The sequence below is a fragment of the Myxine glutinosa genome, chromosome 12 (assembly GCF_964187855.1).
Source record: "Myxine glutinosa chromosome 12, kmMyxGlut1.1, whole genome shotgun sequence".
Taxonomy (NCBI): Eukaryota; Metazoa; Chordata; class Myxini; order Myxiniformes; family Myxinidae; genus Myxine; species Myxine glutinosa.
Window position 1 is genome coordinate 29,946,835 of NC_136272.1, and position 25,080 is coordinate 29,971,914.

The window sequence follows — 25,080 nt, forward strand, 5'->3', positions numbered from 1 at the left end:
CTCCCATCTCTCTCACACTCCCTCCCATTTCTCCCCCATTCCCCTCTCCCTCCCATTTCTCCCCCACTCTCCCACTCATATCTTCTCCACTCCCTCTCCTCCCACTCCTTTGTCTCTCCCTCTCTCTCCACTCCCTCTCATCTCTCCCTTCCCCACTCCCTCTCTCTCCCATGTCTTCGCCACTCCTTCCCCCACTCCTCTCCCTCCCCACTCTCTCTCCCCACTCCCTGTCTCTCCCTCACTCCATTCTCCTCCCCTCACACACTGCGCTCTCCCCTCACATCCTCCCCCTTCACATCCTGCTCCCCTCTCTCCCTCCTCACACCCACATCCCCCCTCACAGCCCTCTCCCACCTCCACTCTCTTCTCCCCCACTTCCCTCCCTACTCTATCCTTTTTGTTTTGTGCTCTATCCTTTTTAAACGGCTTTAATTTCCTTTTCGGTTTTTTCCGCTTTCGCTATTCAGTTGTTACTTTTATCTGATGTACCATACTCGTTAGAGTGTCTGTGCTGCCAAAGCAGTTTCCTGAGCAATTGTTATATTGGGTGGTTTATCTCGAAGCTTTACGCCATTGCCCTCCCAGCTGTAGTTCGGGCAGGAATTTGTAATTTGGCCAGGGTGCCGGTGATAGCTTGCCCTTCATGAAGGATAGTGTGGGATCTTTAACACCCAACAACTAATGTCGGAAGATGGGACATCCAGTTTAACTTCCATCGGAGGGATAGTTTATACCTGGGTCGGGATTCGAACCCAGGTGAGACAGCTTAGAGGAGAGTGTGGGAACCTCAGTCATCCTTTCAGCCGAAGTCGTCCCTGAATGCACTATCGATAAACAAACTGCCATTCCATTTTGTACCGGTATGTATTACTATGCGTTAAAAATGTATAATACAAGTAGAATCCAAATCCAAAAAGACTGATGTTCTTGGACAGCTTAAAATAAAATAGGGCGTACAATGATTACCTTTAAAAGAGTGAAAAAAATGAATTATGGAGCCATTTTGTCTCACGTCTTGTGGAACCTATTATTTAATCACGAGTGGGGGTCAATCATATATATATATATATATATATATATATATATATATATATATATATATATATATATATAATTGTGGCGGGCATAAGGGGCAATAATTCCGCGCACCAGTGGGTGGCGCGAGCGCCTAGGCGGGGATCGAAGGCACATGCCCCGCCCTTCGACCGATCGGCCACGCCCGGGGACTAGGCATGGCCTCGGCACATATATGCGGGCTCTAAGCTCGAGCCCGCCCAGTGCTGCAGTACGAGCTTTGGAATAAAGACTCTTTGTTATAACAAACGCGTTGTGGCTTACCTCTCTGGCAATCGAGTCGTGTGTGCGCAGCACCACACTTCACTGGTGACCCCGATTGGTTCAGCCGTTGCTGACCACCGAACGAGCCATGGCCACCAACACCGTCGCAGTCAAACTCCCAGAGTTTTGGGAAGCACAGGCCGACGTTTGGTTCGTGCAGGCCGAAGCTCAATTTCAGCTCCGAGGCATAACGGCGGACGAGACCCGGTACTACCACGTGGTCGCTGCCCTCGGGCCCGGCACTGCCGCCCGAGTCATGTCCATCCTTCGGCGCCCGCCGGGCGACAACAAGTACGAGGCGCTTAAACGTCTCCTTCTCGCCACGTTCGGGCTCACGGAGTCCGAACGGGCCGACCGCCTCCTGGACCTTCCCGAAATCGGCGACACACGACCATCCGTGCGGATGGATTTTATGCTGTCGCTGCTTGGAGACCAGCCCCCGGATTTCTTATTCCGGGCGCTTTTCCTACGCCAGCTACCCGCACAGGTACGCCTCGCGCTGGCCGGTTCCAAGATAAAGGAACCCCGCGCCCTGGCCGTAGAGGCCGACAAGTTTTTCGCGGCCTGCGACAAGCGGTCGGGTTACGGTGCTGCCGTCGTGGATCCCGGGGCAGCGGCTACAGCGCCCCCGGCTTCGCTCGTGGCCGCTGCTGCGCCCCGCCCACCACCGCCGCCGCCATCACCATGGCCGTCGCGGCCGCCGCTGCCGCAAACCTGGTGCTACTACACGCCAGGTTCGGCCGCAAGGCTAAAACGTGTCGCCTGCCGTGCTCTTTTGACAGGTCGGGAAACGACCGGGCCGGCACTCATTAGCGGCCCTGAGCGTCGGTCATTCCGGCAGCCTCCTGTTCATTACGGACACCTTGTCCGGGCGCCGTTTCCTTTGCGATACAGGAGCGCAGGTAAGCGTCCTCCCCGCCTCCACGTCCGACAAGCGAACCGTGGGCCGGGCCCCGCTTTGCTTGCCGCCAACGGTACATCCATCCGCACATTCGGGAAGCGTTGCCTCTCCCTGCGGTTCGGAGGGCAGCGCTTTCAATGGTCGTTCGTGACCGCCAGCGTGCCAATGGCACTGCTTGGTGTGGACCTCCTATGTGCGAATGGGTTGTTGGTTGACATGAAGCGCAGACGGCTCATCCAGGCCGAAACCTTTAGCTCGCTCGCTTGTTCGCTGAGCGGCTCGTTGAGCGGCTCGTTGAGCGGCTCGCTGAGCGGCTCACTGGGCGGCTTGCCAAGCGGCTTGCTGGAAGGTTCCGTCCCGGCAAGTTTAGTTTGCACGCTTCTGGCAGCGGACAACTTTACCCGCCTCCTCGCCAGTTTCCCGTCTCCCTCGGCCGGCCTCGCCCCATCGTGCCCGCTGGCTGGCGGCGCCCCGTTTTCGACGCCATCCACGGCCTGTCCCACCCGGGCACGAAGGCATCCCAGAAGCTCGTCGCGGCGAAGTTCGTCTGGCATGGCCTCCGGAAGGACGTCCGCTACTGGGCCAGGACGTGCCTCGCGTGCCAGCGCGCAAAGGTCCACCACCACACCCAGGCCCCATTGGACCCGTTTGCGGTGCCCGAGCGTCGGTTCGACCACGTGCATGTCAACTTGGTGGGACCTCTGCCCCTCTCGCAGGGGTTCACCCACCTCCTCACCATGGTCGACCGCACCACACGGTGGCCGGAGGCCGTCCCATTGGTGGTGACGTCTGCGGCTGAGGTGGCGCAAGCCTTTATCACCACTTGGGTTGCCCGGTTCGGTGCCCCCTCAGACATCTCGTCCGACCGCGGCCCCCAGTTCACCTCGGAGCTCTGGGCCGCGGTGGCGTAAGGGCTCAGGGTGAAACTACACCGCACCACGGCCTACCACCCCCAGGCCAATGGCCTGTGCGAGCGCTTTCATCGCTCAATGAAGGCCGTGCTCCGGGCCAGCCTCCGCGATGGCGGCTGGGTCGACAGACTCCCCTGGGTCCTGCTGGGCCTCAGGACGGCGCCCAAGGACGACCTGCGCGCATCCTCGGCGGAGCTGGTCTTCGGGCAACCACTGCGGGTACCGGGTGAATTTATCCCTGACTCCACGGCTCCTTGGTCCGCGGCGCAACAGTGCTCCGCCCTCCAAGAGACCACCCGGAGGTTCGCCCCGGTGCCAACGGTACACCACGGTTGCCCGCCTTCCCACGTCGCCCCGGAGCTTCGCACGGCAAAGTACGTCTTCATCTGGCACGACGCCCACCGGGCACCGCTACGGCCCCCGTACGATGGGCCCTTCCGCGTGCTGGAGACCGGGGACAAATTTTTCACCATCAACATCGGCGGTGCCCCGGATCGCATTTCCGTGGACCGCCTCAAGCCGGCCCACATCGATCTGGACCACCCCCGCCAGCAGCTCTGCCTCCGCGTCGAGGCCACCTCCCGGCGGTCGGACCCCCGGCAACCCCCAGCCCCGCTACCCCCCAGCCCTGCACCCATCGCCAGGGGGCGTTTCGGCCGGGTCATCCGGCTTCCCCGCAAACTCACCCTTCAGGTGCGCGGGAATTCTTGGGGGGGCGCGTGTGGCGGGCAAAAGGGGAAATAATTCCACGCACCAGTGGGTGGCGCGAGTGCCCAGGCAGGGATCGAAGGCACATGCCCCGCCCTTCGATCAATCGGCCACGCCCGGGGACTAGGCGTGGCCTCAGCACATATATGCGGGCTCTAATCCTGAGCCCGCCCAGTGCTGCAGTAAGAGCTTTGGAATAAAGACTCTTTGTTATAACAAACGCGTTGTGGCTTACCTCTCTGGCAATCGAGTCGTGTGTGCGCAGCACCACACTTCAATATATATATATATATATATATATATATGTATATATATATATATATATATATATATATATATATATATATATATATATATATATATAACGAATTTGAGAAGTGTAACGAATTTGAGAAAATGTAAAGAATGTGAGAATTATGGTTTTGTTGTGTGTAAATGGCACCCTCCGTAAGTAAAGAAAGGTCGAAGCTCGTCCTCTTAGTTAACTCCATAAACCTACACACAGGACACCATATATCCTTTTAAATAGTTAGTCCCTTATTCTATGTAGGTTAAGGATGTGTTTCCCAATAGTTTGACTCTTCATTGCACCGAATTAAATAAGAGTAGGTCCCTCCGACGCCCCATGGCATCTTCCAAGTGCCAGGTTTGCCAGGTTTGCTGCATTTGACTCCATTACGCACGAGGTAACCACGAAGAAGAAAGGCGGTTCTCCACCTCATCATAGAGGGGAGGAGTGAGTCGGCCCCGCTCAACCAACCCAGAACGAGGGGTTTGGCTTGAGAGGGCGGAGAGAGAACACTTGGGGGAGGTTCGCAAAGGTTGAAGGGCGTGGCCTATATAACCCGCAGCGGGACGCTCCACGCAGATGAGCTGAGAGGAGAGATGAGCTGAGCTGAGAGGAGAGATGAGTTCTGAGTCCAGGAGATGAGCAGGTGTGACCAAGCCGCTGTGACACGTGCCGCGCTGCAGGAGAAACGGACCGAGGCAACGCAAGGAGCGCGCGAAGCAGCAGTGCGGGGAAAGGAACTTCGCCCGCGCAGTTTGGGACCGCGGGAGTTCGCACGACCGCGGCTCGGTTTCTTGACGGCGGTGCCTTCCGGCCCGACCGTGCCCAGTCCCCGTTGAACCTTCCTTGCCTCTCAAAGCCATCCATCTCCAAGCCATTCGTTCCTGCCATCATTTCCCCGTGTAAGTGTGAATGTTTGTCCGTCTTCCACGTTGTCCTGGGGTTTATTAATTAAGCTTGTATAGGTAAGCTAATGATTTCACTGTCTCCTGCTCCTTCCATTTCCCTGTATATAACCTTGACTGCTCTCTTTGCTTTGGCTTGTGTAAATCATTAATAAATCCTGTTATTCCTCCGTACTTATTCTTCTTCTTCATTCTCGTTCGGTCGCTTTAGTGGTTTCAATATTGAGTGTACGTGGCGCGATTCGGCCAACGTTCAGGATCGGGTTTAGTGAAGGCTAATGACTCGAACTTCGGGTTGCTAAAAACCGCTCGGCAACTAACTAGACCATCCAAACCGGGGTTCGAGCGGTACTTGTCTCCCTAGTCTGCGGAGGGACGGATAAAGGTATTCGGGATAAACCCTGGGCCCATAACCCTGATCCGTTCCATCCCACGGGATAGCGTTACAAGTGCCAGGAGCGGAGACGGTCAGCTTAACAAGACAAGGGACTAACCACCCCTTGCTAAGAGGGAAGAGCCGTACTCCGTATCCATAACAATATATATATATATGTATATATATATATATATATATATGTATATATATATATGTATATATATATATATATATATATATATATATATATATATATATATATATATATATATATATATATATATATATATATACACAAAGAATTAAGTTAAGCACCCCCCCCGTTTTTTTACAACCTCGCACATTACAAGTTTGTTGTCGTCAAAACAGTGTAATATACCCATGATATTGCTATATTTTCTGGAGAAGTGATATTATGGTCACATAAAAACATAACAATCATGCCGTTTTCAATATTTTATTCTGAATAAATTTAAGGTGAAATTTGTTGGGGAATTTTAGGCATATTTTCACCTCAATTTAAGTATGGAGCTATAGGTCCATCACGGACAGTGTGGATGACGTTTATGTTTTCTAACGTACAGTCAATGTTCTGAGAAGACCTCTAGCGATCTTTGCGTCAATAACGTGTGTAGGACCCACGTGATCGGATCACTGACTCAACCCTACGTCTCATAGACCCTGTAAGCCGTCGTATGCGTTGCTGTGGCAGGTTGTTCCATTCCCGATGTAATGCACGTTCCAATTCATCCAGATTGGCTATTGGAGGGACCATGGAGGGAAGATGGTCCCTCCAATAGCCAATCTGGATGAATTGGAACGTGCATTACATCGGGAATGGAACAACCTGCCACAGCAACGCATACGACGGCTTACAGGGTCTATGAGACGTAGGGTTGAGTCAGTGATCCGATCACGTGGGTCCTACACACGTTATTGACGCAAAGATCGCTAGAGGTCTTCTCAGAACATTGACTGTACGTTAGAAAACATAAACGTCATCCACACTGTCCGTGATGGACCTATAGCTCCATACTTAAATTGAGGTGAAAATATGCCTAAAATTCCCAAAAAATTTCACCTTAAATTATTCAGAATAAAATATTGAAAACGGCATGATTGTTATGTTTTTATGTGACCATAATATCACTTCTCCAGAAAATATAGCAATATCATGGGTATATTACACTGTTTTGACGACAACAAACTTGTAATGTGCGAGGTTGTAAAAAAACGGGGGGGGTGCTTAACTTAATTCTTTGTGTATATATATATTGTTACGTGCTCCTCCCCAAACCCCGGTCACGGTGTACCTCCGAGCCCCGAAAGGAGTCACGGCAGAAAGATGTGCTATTATGTGGGTGGCCCAATGACCAATGGTAGAACCACCAATATATTCCTGAATCAATAACTCGCAGTACTCCAACGTGAGCGAACTGCAACATTCCCCAAAGTCACTGTGTCACGACACCAGGCCAAAGTCGATCCCCGCTCCGGTGATCACAAGAAAAAGTCGTACTGAGACCTGAACACAGGACGGCTGACAGTCGACGCTGCAGAAGAGCCGCTTGGTGAGAGTTCGGGCCGACGTTGGTCCGGTAATAGTCCACCAAAAATGCAACTGGGAATTCACACCTTCCGTTCACCAGACAATGAAGCTGACATGAACAGGAAGCAGGAAGCAACACTAACACCCGGTCCTCAGGACTGAAATTTCTTATCTGAGATTTCTTGTCATGTCTCACTTTCATTTTATCCTGTGTCACTTTCAAGTTTCCTCTCGCAACTTCACAAGCCTTTGCCAATCTGTGCCTAACCGTTGACACATACTCTACCACTGTTGACTGCGACTCCTCCTGTAGCCACTGTTCTTTCACCAATTTCAATGGTCCTCGAACTGCGTGTTCAAACACAAGTTCAAAAGGAAGGAATCCCAATTACTCCTGAACAGATTCCCTCATAGCAAACAACAATAAGGGTATTCCTTCATCCCAATCCTTGTCACATTCAAAACAATACGTTCTGATCATATTCTTCAATGTCTGGTGAAACCTTTCCAAGGCCCCTTGGCTCTCGGGATGGTAAATACTTGATCTTACTTGCTCCACTCCCAACAGGTGTACCACTTGCTGAAAAAGCGTTGACATGAAATTGGAACCCTGATCAGACTGGATGACATTAGGTAGGCCAACCAAAGTGAAAAATTTAATCAAAGCCTTCGCAATAACTGCCGCAGTAATTTTCCTAAGAGGCACGGCTTCTGGGAACCCAGTGGAAGCGCACATGATGGTCAGCAGATACTGATGGCCAGCCTTAGTTTTAGGTAAAGGGCCTACACAGTCAATAATGACACGGCTGAATGGCTCTTCAAAAGCTGGAATGGGTTTTAAAGGTGCGGATGGGACTTTCTGATTAGGTTTTCCCACCAGCTGGGAACAATGGCAAGATTTACAGAATTCCGCCACATCACGTCGCAATCCTGGCCAGAAAAAATGTACCAAAATTCTGTCACGTGTCTTGTTCACTCCAAGGTGCCCGGCCAAAGGTGTCTCATGTGCCAAACTCAATATCTCCTTCGGGTACGGTTGTGGCACCACAATTTGGTAATGAACTTTCCACTCGTCATTTGCTGGCACCTCCGGTGGTCTCTATTTTCTCATGAGTATTTCCCCTTTCATGAAGTAACCAACAGGTATCTTCATAGCCTCTTCCTCTGTAATGGCTTTACCAATCAAACTCTGGAGCTCCGAATCTCTGTGTTGTTCTTCAACAAGTCTTTTTCGGACAAGCACCGTTTGTTCAGCTTCGTTCCCAGATGTCTCCGACGGACCATGGAACACAAATCCACATCACCTTCCTTCTCATTCTCTTCAGAGCGCTTCCTACCCATAGCATGAGTCACTGCACAGGATGGAAAGATACCCGGAATCTCCAGCTCTACCTGTGCTGTTATTTTCCATACTGGGCTTTTCAACCAACCTTTGATTACCTGAAACTCGACCACCGGCCAAATCGTTCCCGATAATAAAAGAAATTCTCTCCACAGGAAGAGTGGCTTGTAAACCTACGGTGACCGGTCCTGACACCAACTCAGACTTTAAATGGAGCACATGAAGAGGAGCTTCAATGAAGCCACCAACCCCCTGTAAGAAGACACTAGGCCCAGTTGCAGTTTTTTTCCGACAATGGCAAACTGCCCTCGAACATCAGAGATTGATGTGCTCCCATGTCCCTCAATACCATAACAGGTCTCTGGTTAGTTCAGTCCCCATCCAGTGACAAACCCCCCTCAGAAATGAAAGGTTTGTAACCCTCTTGGACAAGGTCGTTCTCTGATGCAGTAAGTTTGGCACGGGGACCTTCACAAGTCTCTGTCCTCCAAGGATGATTTCTCGCACTGGCCAACGCACTGAGTTGAACTAATCTGATTCCGATGCTGATTTCTCCTTTTCAGGGCATAACATTGGGACATCAAATGCCCAGGTTTATTAGAAAAAGCGCAAGTGGGCCCGGAGGAAAATCCCGTGGTCTGCTTCGGATCCCCTGGAAGGTAGGTCTGCCATGGACAGTCAATCTTTTGATCACTAAAATTTGAGGTACCAGATTTTGCTCGATGCTCCTCTCTGGGCCGCCTCAATGAGAATTTGCTCTCCAAACCTGATTTAATGTAACTCCCCTGGCTACCTCGAGGCGGGAAGTTAGGTTTGTGGAACCCGATCCTGTGTGTCAAGGCATAGTCATCTGCCACTGTTGCTGCCTCATACAATTCAGGTTCTTTTCTTTCATCCAAATGAACTTTAATGTCCGCGTGGACACAGTTTAAATTCTTTCACCAAAATTAATTATCGTAAACGGTTAAAGTTTTCCCCAATCTCTTTCGAGTCACACCACCTATCAAACATAGTTTCCTTCTCTCTGGCAAACTCCACATGAGTCTCACTCTCCCGCTTCCTGGCATTCTTAAATTTTTGCCGGTAAGCTTCAGGGACCAATTCATAGGCTTTGAGAATGGCTTTCTTAACTGTCTCATAATCTGCACATTGGTCAATCGGTAAAGCCGAATAGATATCTTGAGCTTTTCCCACCAGAACACTTTGTACTAACATAGTCCATGACTCCACCGGCCATTTTAACATCTGAGACACCTTTTCAAAGTTTAAAAAGAACTTGCCTAACTCCTTTTCATTTCCGGGTGGAACCAGTCTTACATGCCCACCAATGTCCCAAGGGTTCTGACTTGTTGTCGAACTATCCAGCACAGATTAGATTTCTCTCCGTCTTCCCAGTGATTCAAGCTCCTTGAGTTTAATTTCCCTCTGATACTCCATGTCCTGTTCCTTTAACTCCCTTTCAGCTCTCCTTTCCTCTGCTCTTTTCTCCTCGAGTCCTCGTTCCTTTTCTGCTTTCCTTTCCTCTCGTTGCTGCCTCCTCTCTTCCAATCTTTCCTGGCTCTGCTATTGCATCTCCATTTTCCGGAGCTCCATATTTCCTTTTTCCTCTGGTAACCAATCCAATGCTGCCTCTTCCCATCCATAACACTACGCGCGTGTGTGTGTGTGTGTGTGTGTGTGTGTGTGTGTGTGTGTGTGTGTGTGTGTGTGTGTGTGTGTGTGTGTGTGTGTGTGTGTGTGTGTGTGTGTGTGTATATATATATATATATATATATATATATATATATATATATATATATATATATATATATATATATATACACATACATATATACATACAGTCACGTGATAAAGTAAGTACACCCCATGTAAACTTTTGACTTTTTCAACATATTTCAACATACAGATATTTGATCTTCATTTCTACAATATTGATAGATAAAGGTGATATAATATAACAAATATCATGAAACATTTACATTTTGTAGTCCATTGTATAATTTAAATAACATAAATGCAAATTTCGCATGTGGAAAAAGTAAGTACACCCCATTTATCACTACTTCAAATACCTAAAATTAGAATCAGGTGCACCAGCTCAGGTGCAAATGATTAGAACATCGTCAGAGAGGATCTTGGAGGAACCTGTCTTATTTAAACCTCAGACATTTAGTTTGGTTTGCTCTTTGTTGTTGAAGTGTGCGGCGTCACCATGCCGAGATCAAAAGAGCTCTCCGAGGCCTTCAGAAAGAAGGTTATAGATGCCTACGAGTCTGGGAAGGGATTTAAAAAGATCTCCAAACAATTTGAAATCAATCATTCGACTGTCCAGAAGATCAACGACAAGTGGAGAAGATTCCTAACAACTGCCAGCTTGTTCAGGCCAGGCCGCCCCAGCAAGTTCAGCCGAGAGCAGACCGCAAGATGCTGAAAGAAGTCTCTAAGAACCCCAGAATGTCATCACGGCACCTACAGGTAGCTCTTGCCACTGTTGATGTCAAAGTGCACGAGTCTACCATTAGAAAGAGGCTGCACAATTTTGGTCTACATGGGAGGTGTGCCAGGAGGAAACCTTTGCTGTCCAGAAAGAACATCAGGGCAAGACTAAAGTTTGCCAATGAACACAGAGGCAAAGTCCAGCACTTCTGGAACAATGTGCTCTGGACAGATGAGTCAAAGGGAGAGCTATTTGTCCACAGTACCAGAAGACATGTTTGGTGAAGACCAAAGACAGCATTTGACCACAAGAACCTGATACCAACTGTAAAGCATCGTGGTGGAAATATTATGGTTTGGCGCAGCTTTGCTGCATCAGGGACTGGGCAGCTCACCATCATATAATCCACTATGAATTCCTCATTGTACCAGAGGGAGCTTGAGGATAATGTGATGCCATCTGTCGGAAAGTTGAAGCTCAACCGAAGGTGGAACTTGCAAGATGACAATGACCCTAAACATACCAGTAAATCCACCAAGGAATGGCTGAAAAGAAAGAAATGGAGGGTTCTGGAATGGCCAAGTCAAAGCCCGGATCTAAATCCCATCGAGATGTTGTGGGGGGATTTGAAACGATCTGTGCATGCAAGAAACCCCTCAAACATCGCACAGCTGAAAGAATTCTGCATGGAGGAGTGGGCAACAATTTCTCCCAGTCGATGTCAGAGACTGGTAGACAGTTATAAGAAACGCCTACTTGAGGTTGTTTATGCCAAAGGGGGCAATACCACCTATTAGAGCCAAGGGTGTACTTACTTTTTCCACATGTGAAATTTGCATTTATGTTTATTTAAATTATACAATGGACTACAAAATGTAAATGTTTCATGATATTTGTTATATTATATCACCTTTATCTATCAATATTGTTGAAATGAAGATCAAATAGCTGTATGTTGAAATATGTTGAAAAAGTCAAAACTTTACATGGGGTGTACTTACTTTTTCACGTGACTGTACATACATACATACATACATACATACATACATACATACATACACACACAGTGTGTGTGTGTGTTTACTTTTTCAGTGGAGAATGGAAGAGGAGATGCTGGTAAATATTGTGTTGTATCCACGAGTAAAGTTGGTGATGAACACCCAGCATGGGTGTTAATGTAATACCATACTTTGAACAGGGCAGAACTTGCTATTTCCGTCTCATTCAACTATGGAATGGATTCGACTACAAACTCACCCAAGTATTCTGCAGGCAATGCATCTCAAAGTACCCTCTCGTTTCAGAGGGGATATTAAATCGGCTATCCCATGTGTTTGTACTCGCTTTGGATGGAAAATATTTTGCAATAGCTTTTGAGAAAACAGTAGGCCACTGTGCGCCCGGTACCCTGTCCAAATAGCAGGACACTCGATGTTTGCGTCTTGTGCTCGTTGCTGGTCCTTCCGACCGTTTTGTCATTCACTTGTACAAGGTATGCGTGAATGACGTGGTAAAGGAGAAGGTAACGACCTGTTCTGCAGGTACACGGAATGGTATTTGACTAATGCTGAGCAAAAGGAATGCATTCAAAGCACATTTTTGTGCTGTTTCATACTTGAGTCAGACATTTCATTCCTTCAGTACAAAAAAAACCCCATCCTGAAAAACTCGTTCTTGTTCATTCCTCGAGCGTTTCCGGCTTTTATTTACTTATTGGAACGGCATCTCTGCTGTTGCTTTTCTACAGAAAACATTCCAAACTAGAACAGCACGCGGTAGAGCGCATACCTCCTCCAAGCTGAATAGTTTACATTTTGTATCCACTAATATTCCAGATCTGGATTTGGACCTGAACCAACATATAATTGGCTTGTTCTTGTCACCTACCCAACTCATCCACCAAAGTTTTGGCATAATCCGTCCAAATCTTTTTGAAATATCCTGTTATTTATTATTTTTGGCCCGATCACTCAATGGTGAAGAATCACTTTAAATAAAAATAAAAATCCAGATCCAGAACTTCACCAAAACCTAATCATTTCATCCTTGTCATATACCCAATCTGTCTACCAAGTTTCGTCGGAATCTGTCCAACCTTTTGAGGTATCCTGTTCACAGACAGACAGACAGGGGTGAAAACATAATCTCCATCGGCCTTCGGTGGTGGAGGTAATAAATGCGTTATTGTTTGGCTTCTTTGAAGTCCACAATTTATTCTCTATTGTTCGATCTCAACGTGTGGGAGAGGATTTGTACTGATTTGTAGTTGCGATGTCTTTAAAGTGGCAGAAAATTTCAGTAAATCCAAACGATTTCCATTTTGATTCTCACAAGTATGTTCTATTTTTCTTGTTATTAGTTGTGATAAAAGTTGATTTGTTTTATATTCATTATTTTGCAAACCCGTGGAAGCTACAATGATTTGATAGAGAACTCAAATATTTCAAGGGTAAATATAAGTTTCTCCTTCGGATGACAACAAACCTGCTCTAGTTTTCATTCAAAGATGAAGAGTCATCAAACTGAGATTTTGCTGAATTGAGGGTAAATGGAATTTTGCTCATATAGTGGGGAAATGTCTTTCTCTATTTCTATGGATTAAAAAAAAAACTCTCTATTAACCTATTTCTATATTTCTCTATTTCTATATTTTCTATATATATTCTATATATTCTATATATTTTCTATATATTTTCTATATTTCTATATTTTGTCTTTCTCTATTTCTATGGATTGTTGTTAATAAAACCCGAGCTGTAACACTAAGGCTATTTAAGGATGAAAAACCTTCTTCTCTACCTGGCACGGCATGCATTGAGCCATCACCGTAGACATTCGCAAGAATGGGACCAGAGCACAGGGTTGAGCTGGGACCGGAGCCATACCGGGGAGCTGGAACCAGGGCCGTGCTGTGGAGCAGGGACTGGAGACGCGATGTGGAGCTGTGCAATTGACCCACGACCAGTGTCTCGCCATTGAGCCAGGCCCAGAGCTGCACCCCGCCTGCAGCAGTGTCTAGAGCCACGCCGTTGAACCAGAATGGGGACCGGAGCCGCAACGGTGACCAGAGCCGCAAAGGGATGACAGGAGCCGCGCCATGCAGCCACAACAGGGGGATCAGAGCCACGCCATGCAGCCACAACGGGGGACTGGACCGGAGCCGCGCCATGCAGCCACAATGGGGACCGGAACCGCGCCATGCAACCACAACGGGGGACCGGAGCCGCGCCATGCAGCCGCAACGGGGGACCAGAGCCACGCCATGCAGCCGCAACGGGGAACCGGAGGAGCTGTGCCATGCAGCCGCAACGGGGGACCGGAGCTGCGCCATGCAGCCGCAACGGGGGACCGGAGCTGCACCATGCAGCCGCAATGGGGGACCGGAGCTGCGCCATGCAGCCGCAATGGGGAACTGGAGCTGCGCCATGCAGCCGCAACGTGGGATCAGAGCTGCGCCATGCAGCCGCAACGGGGGACCGGAGCTGCGCCATGCAACCGTAACGGGGCCGTAGCCGCGCCATGCAGCCGCAACGGGGACCGCAGCCGCAACGGGAAGTAGTTTTAGGCAGAAGTATATTGTGGAGGATTTGTCATTGTCTTTCTTGTAGGAGCCATGAGGTTTGACTAATTACCCTGCGCTTGCGAAGCGAAAAGCAGGGTTAGGCATTCGCTTGCGTCCCTACGTGTGTACATGTGGCGTACGTGTCTGCATCTTTAAAAGTCATTTTCTCAGCAACCGTTGGTCCAATTAACACAAAATTATACCATAGGAGCGCCTCTGCCTGTATAATATTTTGTCATAATTATGATGTCATAGGTCACGTGGTACGGACGCCATATTGGAAAAACGTTACACCTCTATATCCCCCAAACTACTCAATGGGAGAAGTTGAAACAAGGCTCATTGTCAAGTACTCACCATGGGGAATAAGATACAGTATGTTGATGATGTCATTGGTGCCTGCATTATGACGTTATAATTCGACAAGTACAACGCTTGATATGATCGGTATGAAAATATTTTTTTCTTCTTCAACTGTTAGTCTGATGGACACGAAATTTGTACCATAGGAGCGCCTCCTCCAGTTGAATATTTTAATGGTAATTATGACGTCACGTGGTACAGGTGCCATCTTGGAAAAATCGAAAAATGTTGCACCTCCATATCTTTGAAACCGCTCCATTGAAAAAATTTAAACATGGCTCATTGTAAAGAATTCTGTTCTGAGTTCTGAGTTCTCTATCAAATTCCGGAATGTAGGCACCTGACAAGGTGGAGCAGTTTATCAATCCTCCACTCTGACTCTGCAACTGGACCTGATGACATCAGTCCACAGGTCCTAAAATCCTGCTCTGCCGCTCCTTGACAACTCTGTTTCACAACCTCTCTCAGTTCTCTTCACTCTCTCTTTTGCTCAAGGTCATCTGCCTTCAGCTTGGAAATCAGCCCACATCACGGCTGTACACAAAAAAGGTGCAAAAACAGATCCTTGCAACTACAGACCACTCCAATGGCTTGATCTCTGATCATCAATTTGGATTCAGACCAGGTCACTCTACTCTGGACATGCTGCTTCTGCTGTCTCAACAATGGATGGAGGTCCTCAATGTCAAACAGGAAATTCGAGCTGTCTCCCTTGACATATCACATGCCTTCGATACGGTCTGGCACCCCGTTCTGCTCACCAAACTCCCCTCCTATGGTATCCATGGAAATCTCCACGCATGGCTTGCAGATTTCCTCTCTGGTCGTAGTCAACGTGTGGCCCTGAATGGATTTCTCTCATCTACCCTTCCTGTTCAGGCTGGAGTTCCCCAAGGCAGTGTTCTGGGCCCTGTGCTTTTTCTGGTCTTCATCAATGATCTATCTGACTCTCTGGAAAATCCTCTCTATCTCTTTCCTGATGACTCCACCCTCTGCCGCTCCATACCTCATCCCTCAGATTGGCAGTCCGCAGCCCCCTCACTCTCAGCAGACCTGGTCAAAATCACAGACTGGTCAAACAAGTGGAACATGTCTTTCAATCCTGACAAATCTCACACTCTCACTATGTCTCTTCGAAAAAAACTGTCTGGACAACCCTCCCATCTACTTTCTCAACAATCCTCTCCAAGAAGTTCTGTCACTCAATCTCTTGGGTCTCACAATCTGCCATGATCTTTCCTGGGAAAAACACATTTCCAAGCTCACCTCCAAAGCCAGTCGCCAACTGGGCATTCTCCATCGTGCGAAGTCTTTCCTTGGCACACCTGAGCTCCTCACCACATACAAGGCTTTCATCCGAAGCTCAATGGAATACTGCTCTCCCCTCTGGGCTGGTGCTCCTGCCTCACACCTCACTCGGCTTCACGCTGTTGAAACCAAAGCTTTCAGAATCATTGGAATCTCCCGCGATGTTGCCGATTGCGAGGGACTTTCACTTACTCACCGCATGCAGGTTGGTGGTCTTTGTCTTCTACCGACTCCTCTCTGGGCTAGCCCCCCCCCCCCCCCCAGCCCTGTCTGTGCTCTGTTCCCCAAGTACTCCTACAGGTCGCACAAGATCTGCCTATGTCGTCCAGATATTGCAGTATGGAAAGCTGCAAGGTATCAGCTTTTTGGCTGAATTTAGATAGTTTTCCAACTCTTTTGTTGTGTGGAGGCACAACCATTTTTCTCAAGTACTCTTCCAAGTATTTTCAGATTATTGTAGAAGCTTTCTGATTAATTTTAGGTGACAAACCATGTCGTGTACGCATGATATACAGGAACATGCCCTAATCAGCATTGCTGGTATGGGGCTATGCGCGTGCGTGCCGAGCATTCTGGGGTGGATTACATCATTTTGAAAGACCTGCTGACTGCAGAGAGAAAAGCGTAGTCATTAGATTGTGCATCAAGTACGCAGAGTACAAGGGGCTTTTCATTTCTTCATTAATCTAAAACATGTCTTCCGCAGTTTTGAACCCTCATTTTAAAAGTCCATCACACTTGGGCTGATTTCTTGTGTTTGGTAATTGTTATTATTTCCAATTTGGTAATGGTTATGTTTTTTGGTAATTGTTTGGTAATTGTTATGTTTTGTGTGTGTGCATCTGTGTAACCAGGAGACCTGTTCAGGCAGCAATTATGCTCCTCCAGTGAGGGGTAGTAATGGATGCGCACACTGGCGACGTGTTCGAGAAGCGAGAAAACGTCACTGGAGATGTGACCAAGCACAAGTCTCATCTAGGTGTCCTACAGAGGAGGCAACGGGTGTTGGGTCAGCAACTCGCACAGCGATTGCAGGAGCTGAGGACACTGTGTCTTCGAGAAGCGGTGAGTTGAAATGAAGTTGAAACAGAGTATTTTAGTGAGAAAACTTTTGTGGGAAAGCTGGTTTAACGGATTACTGATGTAACATGTTCTGATTTGGCCTGTTTAGTGTTCTGATATGAACCTATGGTTCATGATGCTCGGAACCCAGGTTTAAATCCCATATAGTCTATGCATACGCCCATTGTCTACTCACGAAGTACACTGGTGTCTTACAATATATTTGGCCTGTACGTGTTTTATGTACAAGCTCTACTATGAGCCTTGGATCGATGTAATCTGAAATGAGCAAACCTAAATACCGTGCTTTCACTGAAATCTCTCGCTTTGACTCGTTGGAATATTTTGCAATGCAGCTGGGTCTATGGGCCTATCACTTCGCCATCACCTACAAGTCGGTGGTCTCTCTGTCTTCCTCTGCCTCATTTCTGCTATTGCACCCTCTGCCCTCTCCGTGCTCTGTTCCCCCCCCAAGTATCTGCCTATCTCCTGGAAGCACGCGGTCCACCAGCAACCCCCTCCTAGTTAAACTGCCTAAATCCAGAACCACTGCTCACCTCCACTCATGTATTCCTCCTTTTATCCCACCTGTGGAATTGCCTTCCACACTTGCTTTATCCAACTCTTCTCTCCAGGTCTTCAAGACAGCAATTCACCACAGTCTCAGGCCCATATTTTCTACACCCATTAAACCACTTCCACTGCTCGCAAAATTTTGCTTGTATGATTCTGAATACTAGATTTTAACTGGAATCCTTTATTTAGAATGCCAGATTTTGACACGTATGCTGAGCGGTTGCTTTTCTATTCTGAGGCGAACGGCGTCATGACGGAAGCCTGGATGAAGGCCGTATTCCTGTCCATTTGTGGGGTAGAGGCGATTACACTCGTTAAAAACCCGATTTGTCCTTGGGTAATCCAGGAGCTCATGTATGCAGAGCTCAAGTCCACTATGAAGAAACATTGCAATCCGTCTCCTTCAGTCATCCTGTGTCGGTTCAATTTCTACACGTGCAGACAGCAGCAAGGTCAGTCGATCGCAGACTTCATTGCACACCTCAAAAAACTCACATCTGTGTGAGTTTGGGGACACGATTGATGACATGCTCCGTGATTTGCTGGTGGTTGGCATGTCCGATGACCGCACTCGTAGACGCCTGCTTGCTGAGAGAAGACTGATGTTCCAAAATGCCAGAGACACCGCAATTTCCATGGAAAGTGCTGAACGCAACGCAACGCTTCAAGCATCGTTACTACTCGTTCGTCTGGTACCAGCCCTGCTGTGAATCGTTACATCATGATCAGCCAAAGTGTTGAAACAAGTCTGCTAGTCAGAAGCCAGTGCAGTCTCAAAACCACAAATGTTTCCAGGGCAATGGAAAGTACCCTCAGGAGATGAGTCGGTTAACAGATGCAACCTGCCATTTTTGTTTTAAAACTGGCCATATTGCTCCAGCTTGCATCACTAGCAAATGGGGGAAAGAGAAAGCTGGCGATAAGAAGCTACATCAGTTTATCGGCTTGACCAGGTAAGCTCTGTTTACGATAACTCACAATCGCATGACCTGCTTCTATTGATTCTCGCGACAAGCGGGACCCTCTTCTTGCCACTGTTGTTAACAATCGACCATTGCAAATGGAGGTCGTCACTGGTGCGGCTGTCTCGCTTATCGGCCGTGCTGTTTTCACAAACCTGTGGAGTAATGCTGACAGACCCGACCTGAAACCTCCTACCTATGGACTCTTCGCCTATACAAGTGAGAAGATTGTTCCCCATGGAACCTGTGATGTCACGGTGGGCTACGATGATCGCGAGTTTCACCTACCCCTGATCGTCATTCCTGGAAAGGGGCCTTCCTTACTAGGCAGGGACTGCTTGAGTGTAATTCAGGTGAAGTGGGAAAGCATTCATCAACTCTGGGCAGCCAACATTTATCTTATGGCTACAAAAACACTTTAAAATGTGCTGGATATGTATCTGGACGTCTTCAAAGATGAGCTTGAAACTTTGAAAGGACAGACGGCTAAACTCAGTGTTGACCAGAATGCCAAACTTGTATTTTGCAGAGCTCACCCAGTCCCTTTTTCCTTGCATCCATGCATCGTGGGTTGTACAGGTACCATTGACTTAGTTTCGAAGTGAACTCTGCGCCTGGCATCTATAAACGTGTCATGGACAGTTTATTTTCCGCTGGATGCAATGTCGTTTGTTACCAGGATGATATTCTGGTTACCGGTCATATGGATGCTGAACATCTACAAAACCTGGATCGAGTTCTGAAGAAGATATCGGACTCCGGCCTCTGCCTGCATCGAAACAAATGCATGTTTATGGTTTATGGTGCCATAGGTTGGTGGTCTCCCTGTCTTCTACCGACTCCTCTCCGGCCTAGCTCCCCCAGCTCTGTTCCCCAAATATTCCTACAGGTCGCACAAGATCTGCCAGCAACCCTCTTATGGTGAAACTTCCAAAATCAAAACTCTCTATTCACCTTCACTCCTTCACTCCTTCATTCCTCTTTTCTCCCGCCTCTGGAACAAACTCCCTCACTCTCTTCAATCCCACTCATCCCTCCAGGTTTTTGAAACAGCTGTTCACCACCATCTCTTATCTTCCCCCATCCAAAACCTTGATCTTTTCTACCCCCGTTAATTCACCCCAGATCCACTGTTTTGAAATTCCGACTTCTTTCCTGGAAGTCCTAGCAGTGTCCATGTGTTTTATACTTCTCCCATCCCCACACCCCTTCCCGTGCTTCCTCCCCCCAAGCCCTCACCCTCCCACAGATCTCCCGATGTCCCTGCTCTCAAATGTTGTACTTGTGTGCTTCCCTCTCTCTCCCCATCTTGTCTCCCGCTCCCTTTATCTTATGTTTTATGTCAGTTTGTCTTTTTGTGATTCATGTTGGCTCTTACATGAACCTCGATCTTGTATACAAAAAAGAAGAAAAGAAAAAGAAAAGTTGTCACTTAACTGGTCATAAAATTTATGCCGAGGGTCTACACCCTACAGATGAGAAAGTCCGAGCTATCAATGATGCTCCTGCTCCAAAATGTTCCCCGTGTTAAAACGGGTCTCTTTCTGTTTCTGGGAGTTACGTCAGAGTTCAGATGGCGCCAGCTTGAAACGACCCTGTATGCCGAGAGTTAATAAATGTACGACAATTGATCATCGTTTGTCGAGTTACATTACATTCTTCTTCTTATCACCCTCGCAGGAGGAGAGGGTGTTGCATTTGGGTCCGTTTGTTTGTTTGTCTGTTTGTCCGCACAGAATAAATACGATTTTCTCGGCAACCGTTGGTCCGATTGACAGGAAATTTCCACCATAGGTGCAACTCCACCTGTATAATTTTTTAATAACTATGATGTCATAGGTCATGTGGTATGGCCGCCATCTTGAAAAAACAGAAAAAAAATTGCACCTCTATATCTCTGAAAGTGCTGCATGGAAAAAATTGAGACATAGCTCATTGTAAAGAACTCCATGGGGAATAAAATATGCTAATGATGATGTCATAGGTGCCTCCATTATGATGTAGCGGTTACCGCTGGATGTACATAATCGCCTTGCACCGGCCAGAACACGGCCAGACGCGCCTCTCCCGGGCATGCCCGGACTCACTGTTCCCGGGCACGCCCGAACCTCCCGGGCACGCCCGGTCTCGTCTTTCCCGGGCATGCCCGCTCTCGCCTTTCCAGGGCTCGCCCAGAGCGTCCGGGCATGCCCGCTATCGCCTTTCCAGGGCTCGCCCAGAGCGTCCGGGCATGCCCGCTATCGCCTTTCCAGGGCTCGCCCAGAGCGTCCGGGCATGCCCGCTATCGCCTTTCCAGTGCTCGCCCAGAGCGCCCGGGCACGCCCAGCCTCGACTTGCCAGGCCGCAGCCAAACACGCCCGGGCAGGTCCAGACTCGCCTTTCCAAGGCTCGCCCTTGATACCCGGGCATGCCCGGTATAGCTTTTGCCGGGCAAACTTCCCGACATAAATGTGTATATATATTGTTGCCCGAAAAACGGGCTTGTCAGAATACCTGAGCTGTTTTGTTTCAATAAAGCAACTCGGACGAATTCCGTCTTTGGTCGCGTCAATTCTTTCGACTCGCGTTGGAGCGCAGTTCCTTCGTTGGTGACCTACCGACATGGATACGGCAGTGACGCTTAAACTGCCTACCTTCTGGGAGGCTCACGCGGCTGTTTGGTTCGCCCAGGCGGACTCCCAGTTCGCCCTGCGAGGCATCACCGCGGACGACACCCGCTTCCACCATGTTGTGGCGGCGCTCGGTTCCGCCACCGCCGCCCGCGCCTTGAGCCTCCTCCAGCACCCGCCGGCTGCTGACAAATACGACGCGCTGAAGACGCTCCTCCTCGGCGCTTTCGCCCTCTCACCGGCAGCACGCGCACGGCGCCTGCTTGACCTGCCTGAGCTCGGCGACACGCGCCCGTCCGAGCGCATGGACTATATGCTCTCGTTGCTCGGCGAGCACTCTCCGGCATTCCTGTTCCGGGAGCTGTTCCTCCGTCAGCTGCCTAACCCGGTACGCCTCGCCCTGGCTGGCACGTTGATCACGGATTCCCGCGCCCTCGCCAGGGAAGCCGATAAGATCTCCTCGGCGGGCCAGCACATCGGCGCGGTTACCTGGAGCCCGCCGCCGTCCGAGGTGACGCCCACGACGCCCGAGCGCCCTGCGCGGTTGGAGGCCGAACTGCCGGTGCAACTGGCGGCCGCCACGCCGCACCGCCCGCTTCCGACACGACGGCCGGGGCCTCCACCTGACCGGGCGTGGTGTTATTACCACGCCAGGTTTGGACACAAGGCTCGGACGTGCCGGCCCCCGTGCACTTTCGGCAGGTCGGGAAACGGCCGGGCCGGCGTTCATTCCCAGCCATGAGCGCCGGCCACTCGGGCAACTTGCTGTTTATTCGGGACAAAGCGTCTGGACGGCGTTTCCTGTGCGACACCGGCGCCCAACTGAGCGTCATACCTGCCTCCGAGCAGGACAGGCTGGACGCAGTTTGCGGCCCCTCTTTGGTTGCTGCTAATGGCTCGGCCATACGCACTTTCGGCCCACGCGTCGTCACCCTCTGCTTCGGCAGCCAGTGCTTTCAATGGACTTTTGTTACCGCCAGCGTCCCCGTGGCTTTGCTGGGCGCCGACTTCCTCTGCGCGCACGGGCTGCTGGTCGACGTCAAACGACGTCGCCTTGTCCACGCCAAGACCTTCAGCTCCCTGGCGTGCACAATGAGCAGCTCCGCGCCGACCGAACTGGCGTGCGCCCTCCCGGCAACGAACGAGTTCGCTCGCCTGCTCGTGGAATTCCCGGCCCTCACGCGGCCGACGTTTTCGGCCGTCGTGGTGCGGCACGGGATCGAGCACCACATACCCACTACGGGCCCGCCGGTCTACGCCAGGGCCCGCCGCCTCGACCCAGCCAAGCTCGCCGTGGCAAAGGCCGAATTCGACGCGTTGGAGCACCTCGGCATCGTGCGGCGCTCCAATAGCGCGTGGGCCTCGCCACTGCACATCGTGCCAAAGCCGGGGGGTGGATGGCGCCCGTGTGGCGACTACCGCCGTCTCAATGACGCTACCAGCCCCGACAGGTACCCGATCCCGCATATTCAGGACTTTTCCGCCCATTTGGCGGGACGGGTCATCTTTTCGAAAATTGACCTGATACGGGGCTACCACCAGGTACCTGTCCGGGCGACCGACGTCCCGAAGACGGCCGTCATCACGCCGTTCGGCCTGTTCGAATTTTTGCGGATGCCGTTTGGCCTCAAAAACGCGGCCCAGGCGTTCCAGCGCTTGTTGGACGGCGTGCTGCGCGACCTGCCGTTTCTTTTCGTCTATCTGGACGACATCCTCGTCGCCAGCACGTCCCGCGCCGAGCACCTCCTCCACCTCCGAACACTGTTCGGTCGCCTCAGCGAGCACGGCTTAATTGTCAACCCGGTCAAATGCCACTTCGGCGCGACGACCGTTGACGTTTTGGGCCACCGCATCACCAAGACCGGGGCCGTGCCGCTGCCGACCAAGGTCGAGGCCATCACCACGTTCCCGCGTCCCCGTTCCATCAAGGCCCTCCAAGAGTTCCTCGGCATGGTGAATTTTTATCACCGATTCGTGCCCCGCGCTGCTCAGCTCATGCGGCCCCTTTACGAGGCCCTGCGGGGCAAGCCGGCCAAGCATGACATTGTTTGGTCCGCGGCCATGGACGCGGCCTTCGCCAGTGCCAAACGGGCCCTCGTCGACGCAACGCTGCTGGCTCACCCGGTGCTCAACGCGCCCATCGCCCTCACTACGGACGCCTCCAACTACGCGGTGGGCGCCGTCCATGAGCAATGGGTGGACGGGGTTTGGCAGCCACTCGCTTTTTTCAGCCGGCAACTCCGGCCGAACGAGTTAAACTACAGCACGTTCGACCGCGAGCTGCTCGGGCTATTCCTGGCCGTTCGCCATTTCCGACACCTCCTGGAGGGCCGCCCGTTCACGGCTTTCGTCGACCACAAGCCGTTGGTCTACGCAATGGCTAAGGTCACGGAGCCGTGGTCGGCCCGCCAGCAGCGCCACCTCTCCGCCGTGTCGGAGTTCACCACGGACATCCAGCACGTCGCCGGCAAAGACAACGCCGTGGCCGACTGCCTTTCGCGGGCCAGCGCGAACGTGGTCCACCTCGGCGTGGACTTCACGCTCATGGCGGCTGACCAGACCACCGACGCCTCGGTGCAGGCACTCCGCATGGCGGACACGGGCCTCCGCCTGGCCGACATCCCCTTCGCGGGCACCGTCCTGCTCTGCGACGTCTCCCAGGGCCAGCCTCGCCCCATCGTGCCCGTTTCCTGGCAGCGCCGCATCTTCGCCTCCATCCACGGCCTTTCTCACCCGGGCCGGAAAGCTTCTCAGAAGCTGGTGTCGGCACGTTTCGTCTGGCACGGCCTTCGACGAAACATCCGCGACTGGGCCAACGCCTGCACGGCCTGCCAGCGAGCCAAGGTCCACCGCCACACCCAGGCCCCGCTGGCACCTTTCGCCGTGCCTGAACGGCGTTTCGACCACGTCCACGTGGACCTGGTGGGTCCCCTGCCCCCCTCGCGGGGGTTCACCCACCTGCTCACCATGGTGGACAGGACCACCAGGTGGCCGGAGGCCGTGCCCCTCACCTCCACCACCACCGCCGACGTGGCGCAGGCGTTCATCGCCACCTGGGTCGCGCGCTTCGGCGCACCAGCGGACATCTCGTCCGACCGCGGCCCACAGTTCACGTCTGAGCTTTGGGGCGCGGTCGCCCGTTCGTTGGGGGTCACGCTGCACCGCACCACGGCCTACCACCCCCAAGCCAATGGGTTGTGCGAGCGGTTTCACCGCTCCATGAAGGCCGCACTCATGGCCGGCCTTCAGGACGACGGTTGGGCCGACAGGCTGCCGTGGGTCCTTTTGGGCCTTCGCACGGCCCCCAAGGAAGACCTCCAGGCGTCCGCCGCCGAGCTCGTCTACGGCCAGCCACTCCGCGTCCCGGGCGAATTAGTGCCTGACGCTACCAGTCCCTGGTCCGCCGCTCGCCAGCGCTCGGACCTCCAGGAGGCCGCCCGACGATTTGCCCCCGTGCCGACGTCCCGCCATGGTGGCCCCCAGTCCTACGTCCCCCCGGCGCTTCGCACAGCGGAGTACGTCTTTGTGCGTCATGACGCGCACCGGGGGCCACTCCGGCCGCCGTACGACGGGCCCTTCCGGGTCCTGCGACGGGGCGACAAGTCTTTCATCGTCGACTTCGGCGGCCGGCCGGACCGGATTTCTGTGGACCGCCTCAAACCGGCGCACATGGACGTCGACCGACCACCACGGTTGGCCCTTCCTCCGCGGCGAGGCCGCCCCCCGTCCACAGTTCCCCCCGCTCGACCACCCACCACCACGTCAGACCCCTCCCCACGACCCTCCAGGGGTCGCTTCGGCCGGGTCATCCGGACCCCCCTTAAATTGACCCTGCCGGTGCAGGTCGATTCTGGAGGGGCGTGTGTAGCGGTTACCGCTGGA

At 51.1% G+C, this 25,080-nt stretch overlaps 1 protein-coding gene across 4 annotated transcripts in view; it reads left to right on the plus strand.

Annotated features, from left to right (window-relative positions):
- The window catches only part of LOC137438012 (uncharacterized), a 68,319-nt gene that overhangs the window by 10,819 nt on the left and 32,420 nt on the right, over window positions 1-25,080 (plus strand). For all 4 annotated transcript variants that reach the window (XM_068132857.2, XM_068132858.2, XM_068132859.2 and 1 more), the window contains one exon: window positions 16,844-17,054. In XM_068132857.2, coding sequence (XP_067988958.2) covers window positions 16,890-17,054 — 165 coding nt within the window. In that variant the 5' untranslated portion in view covers window positions 16,844-16,889. The remainder of the gene's footprint in view (window positions 1-16,843; window positions 17,055-25,080) is intronic.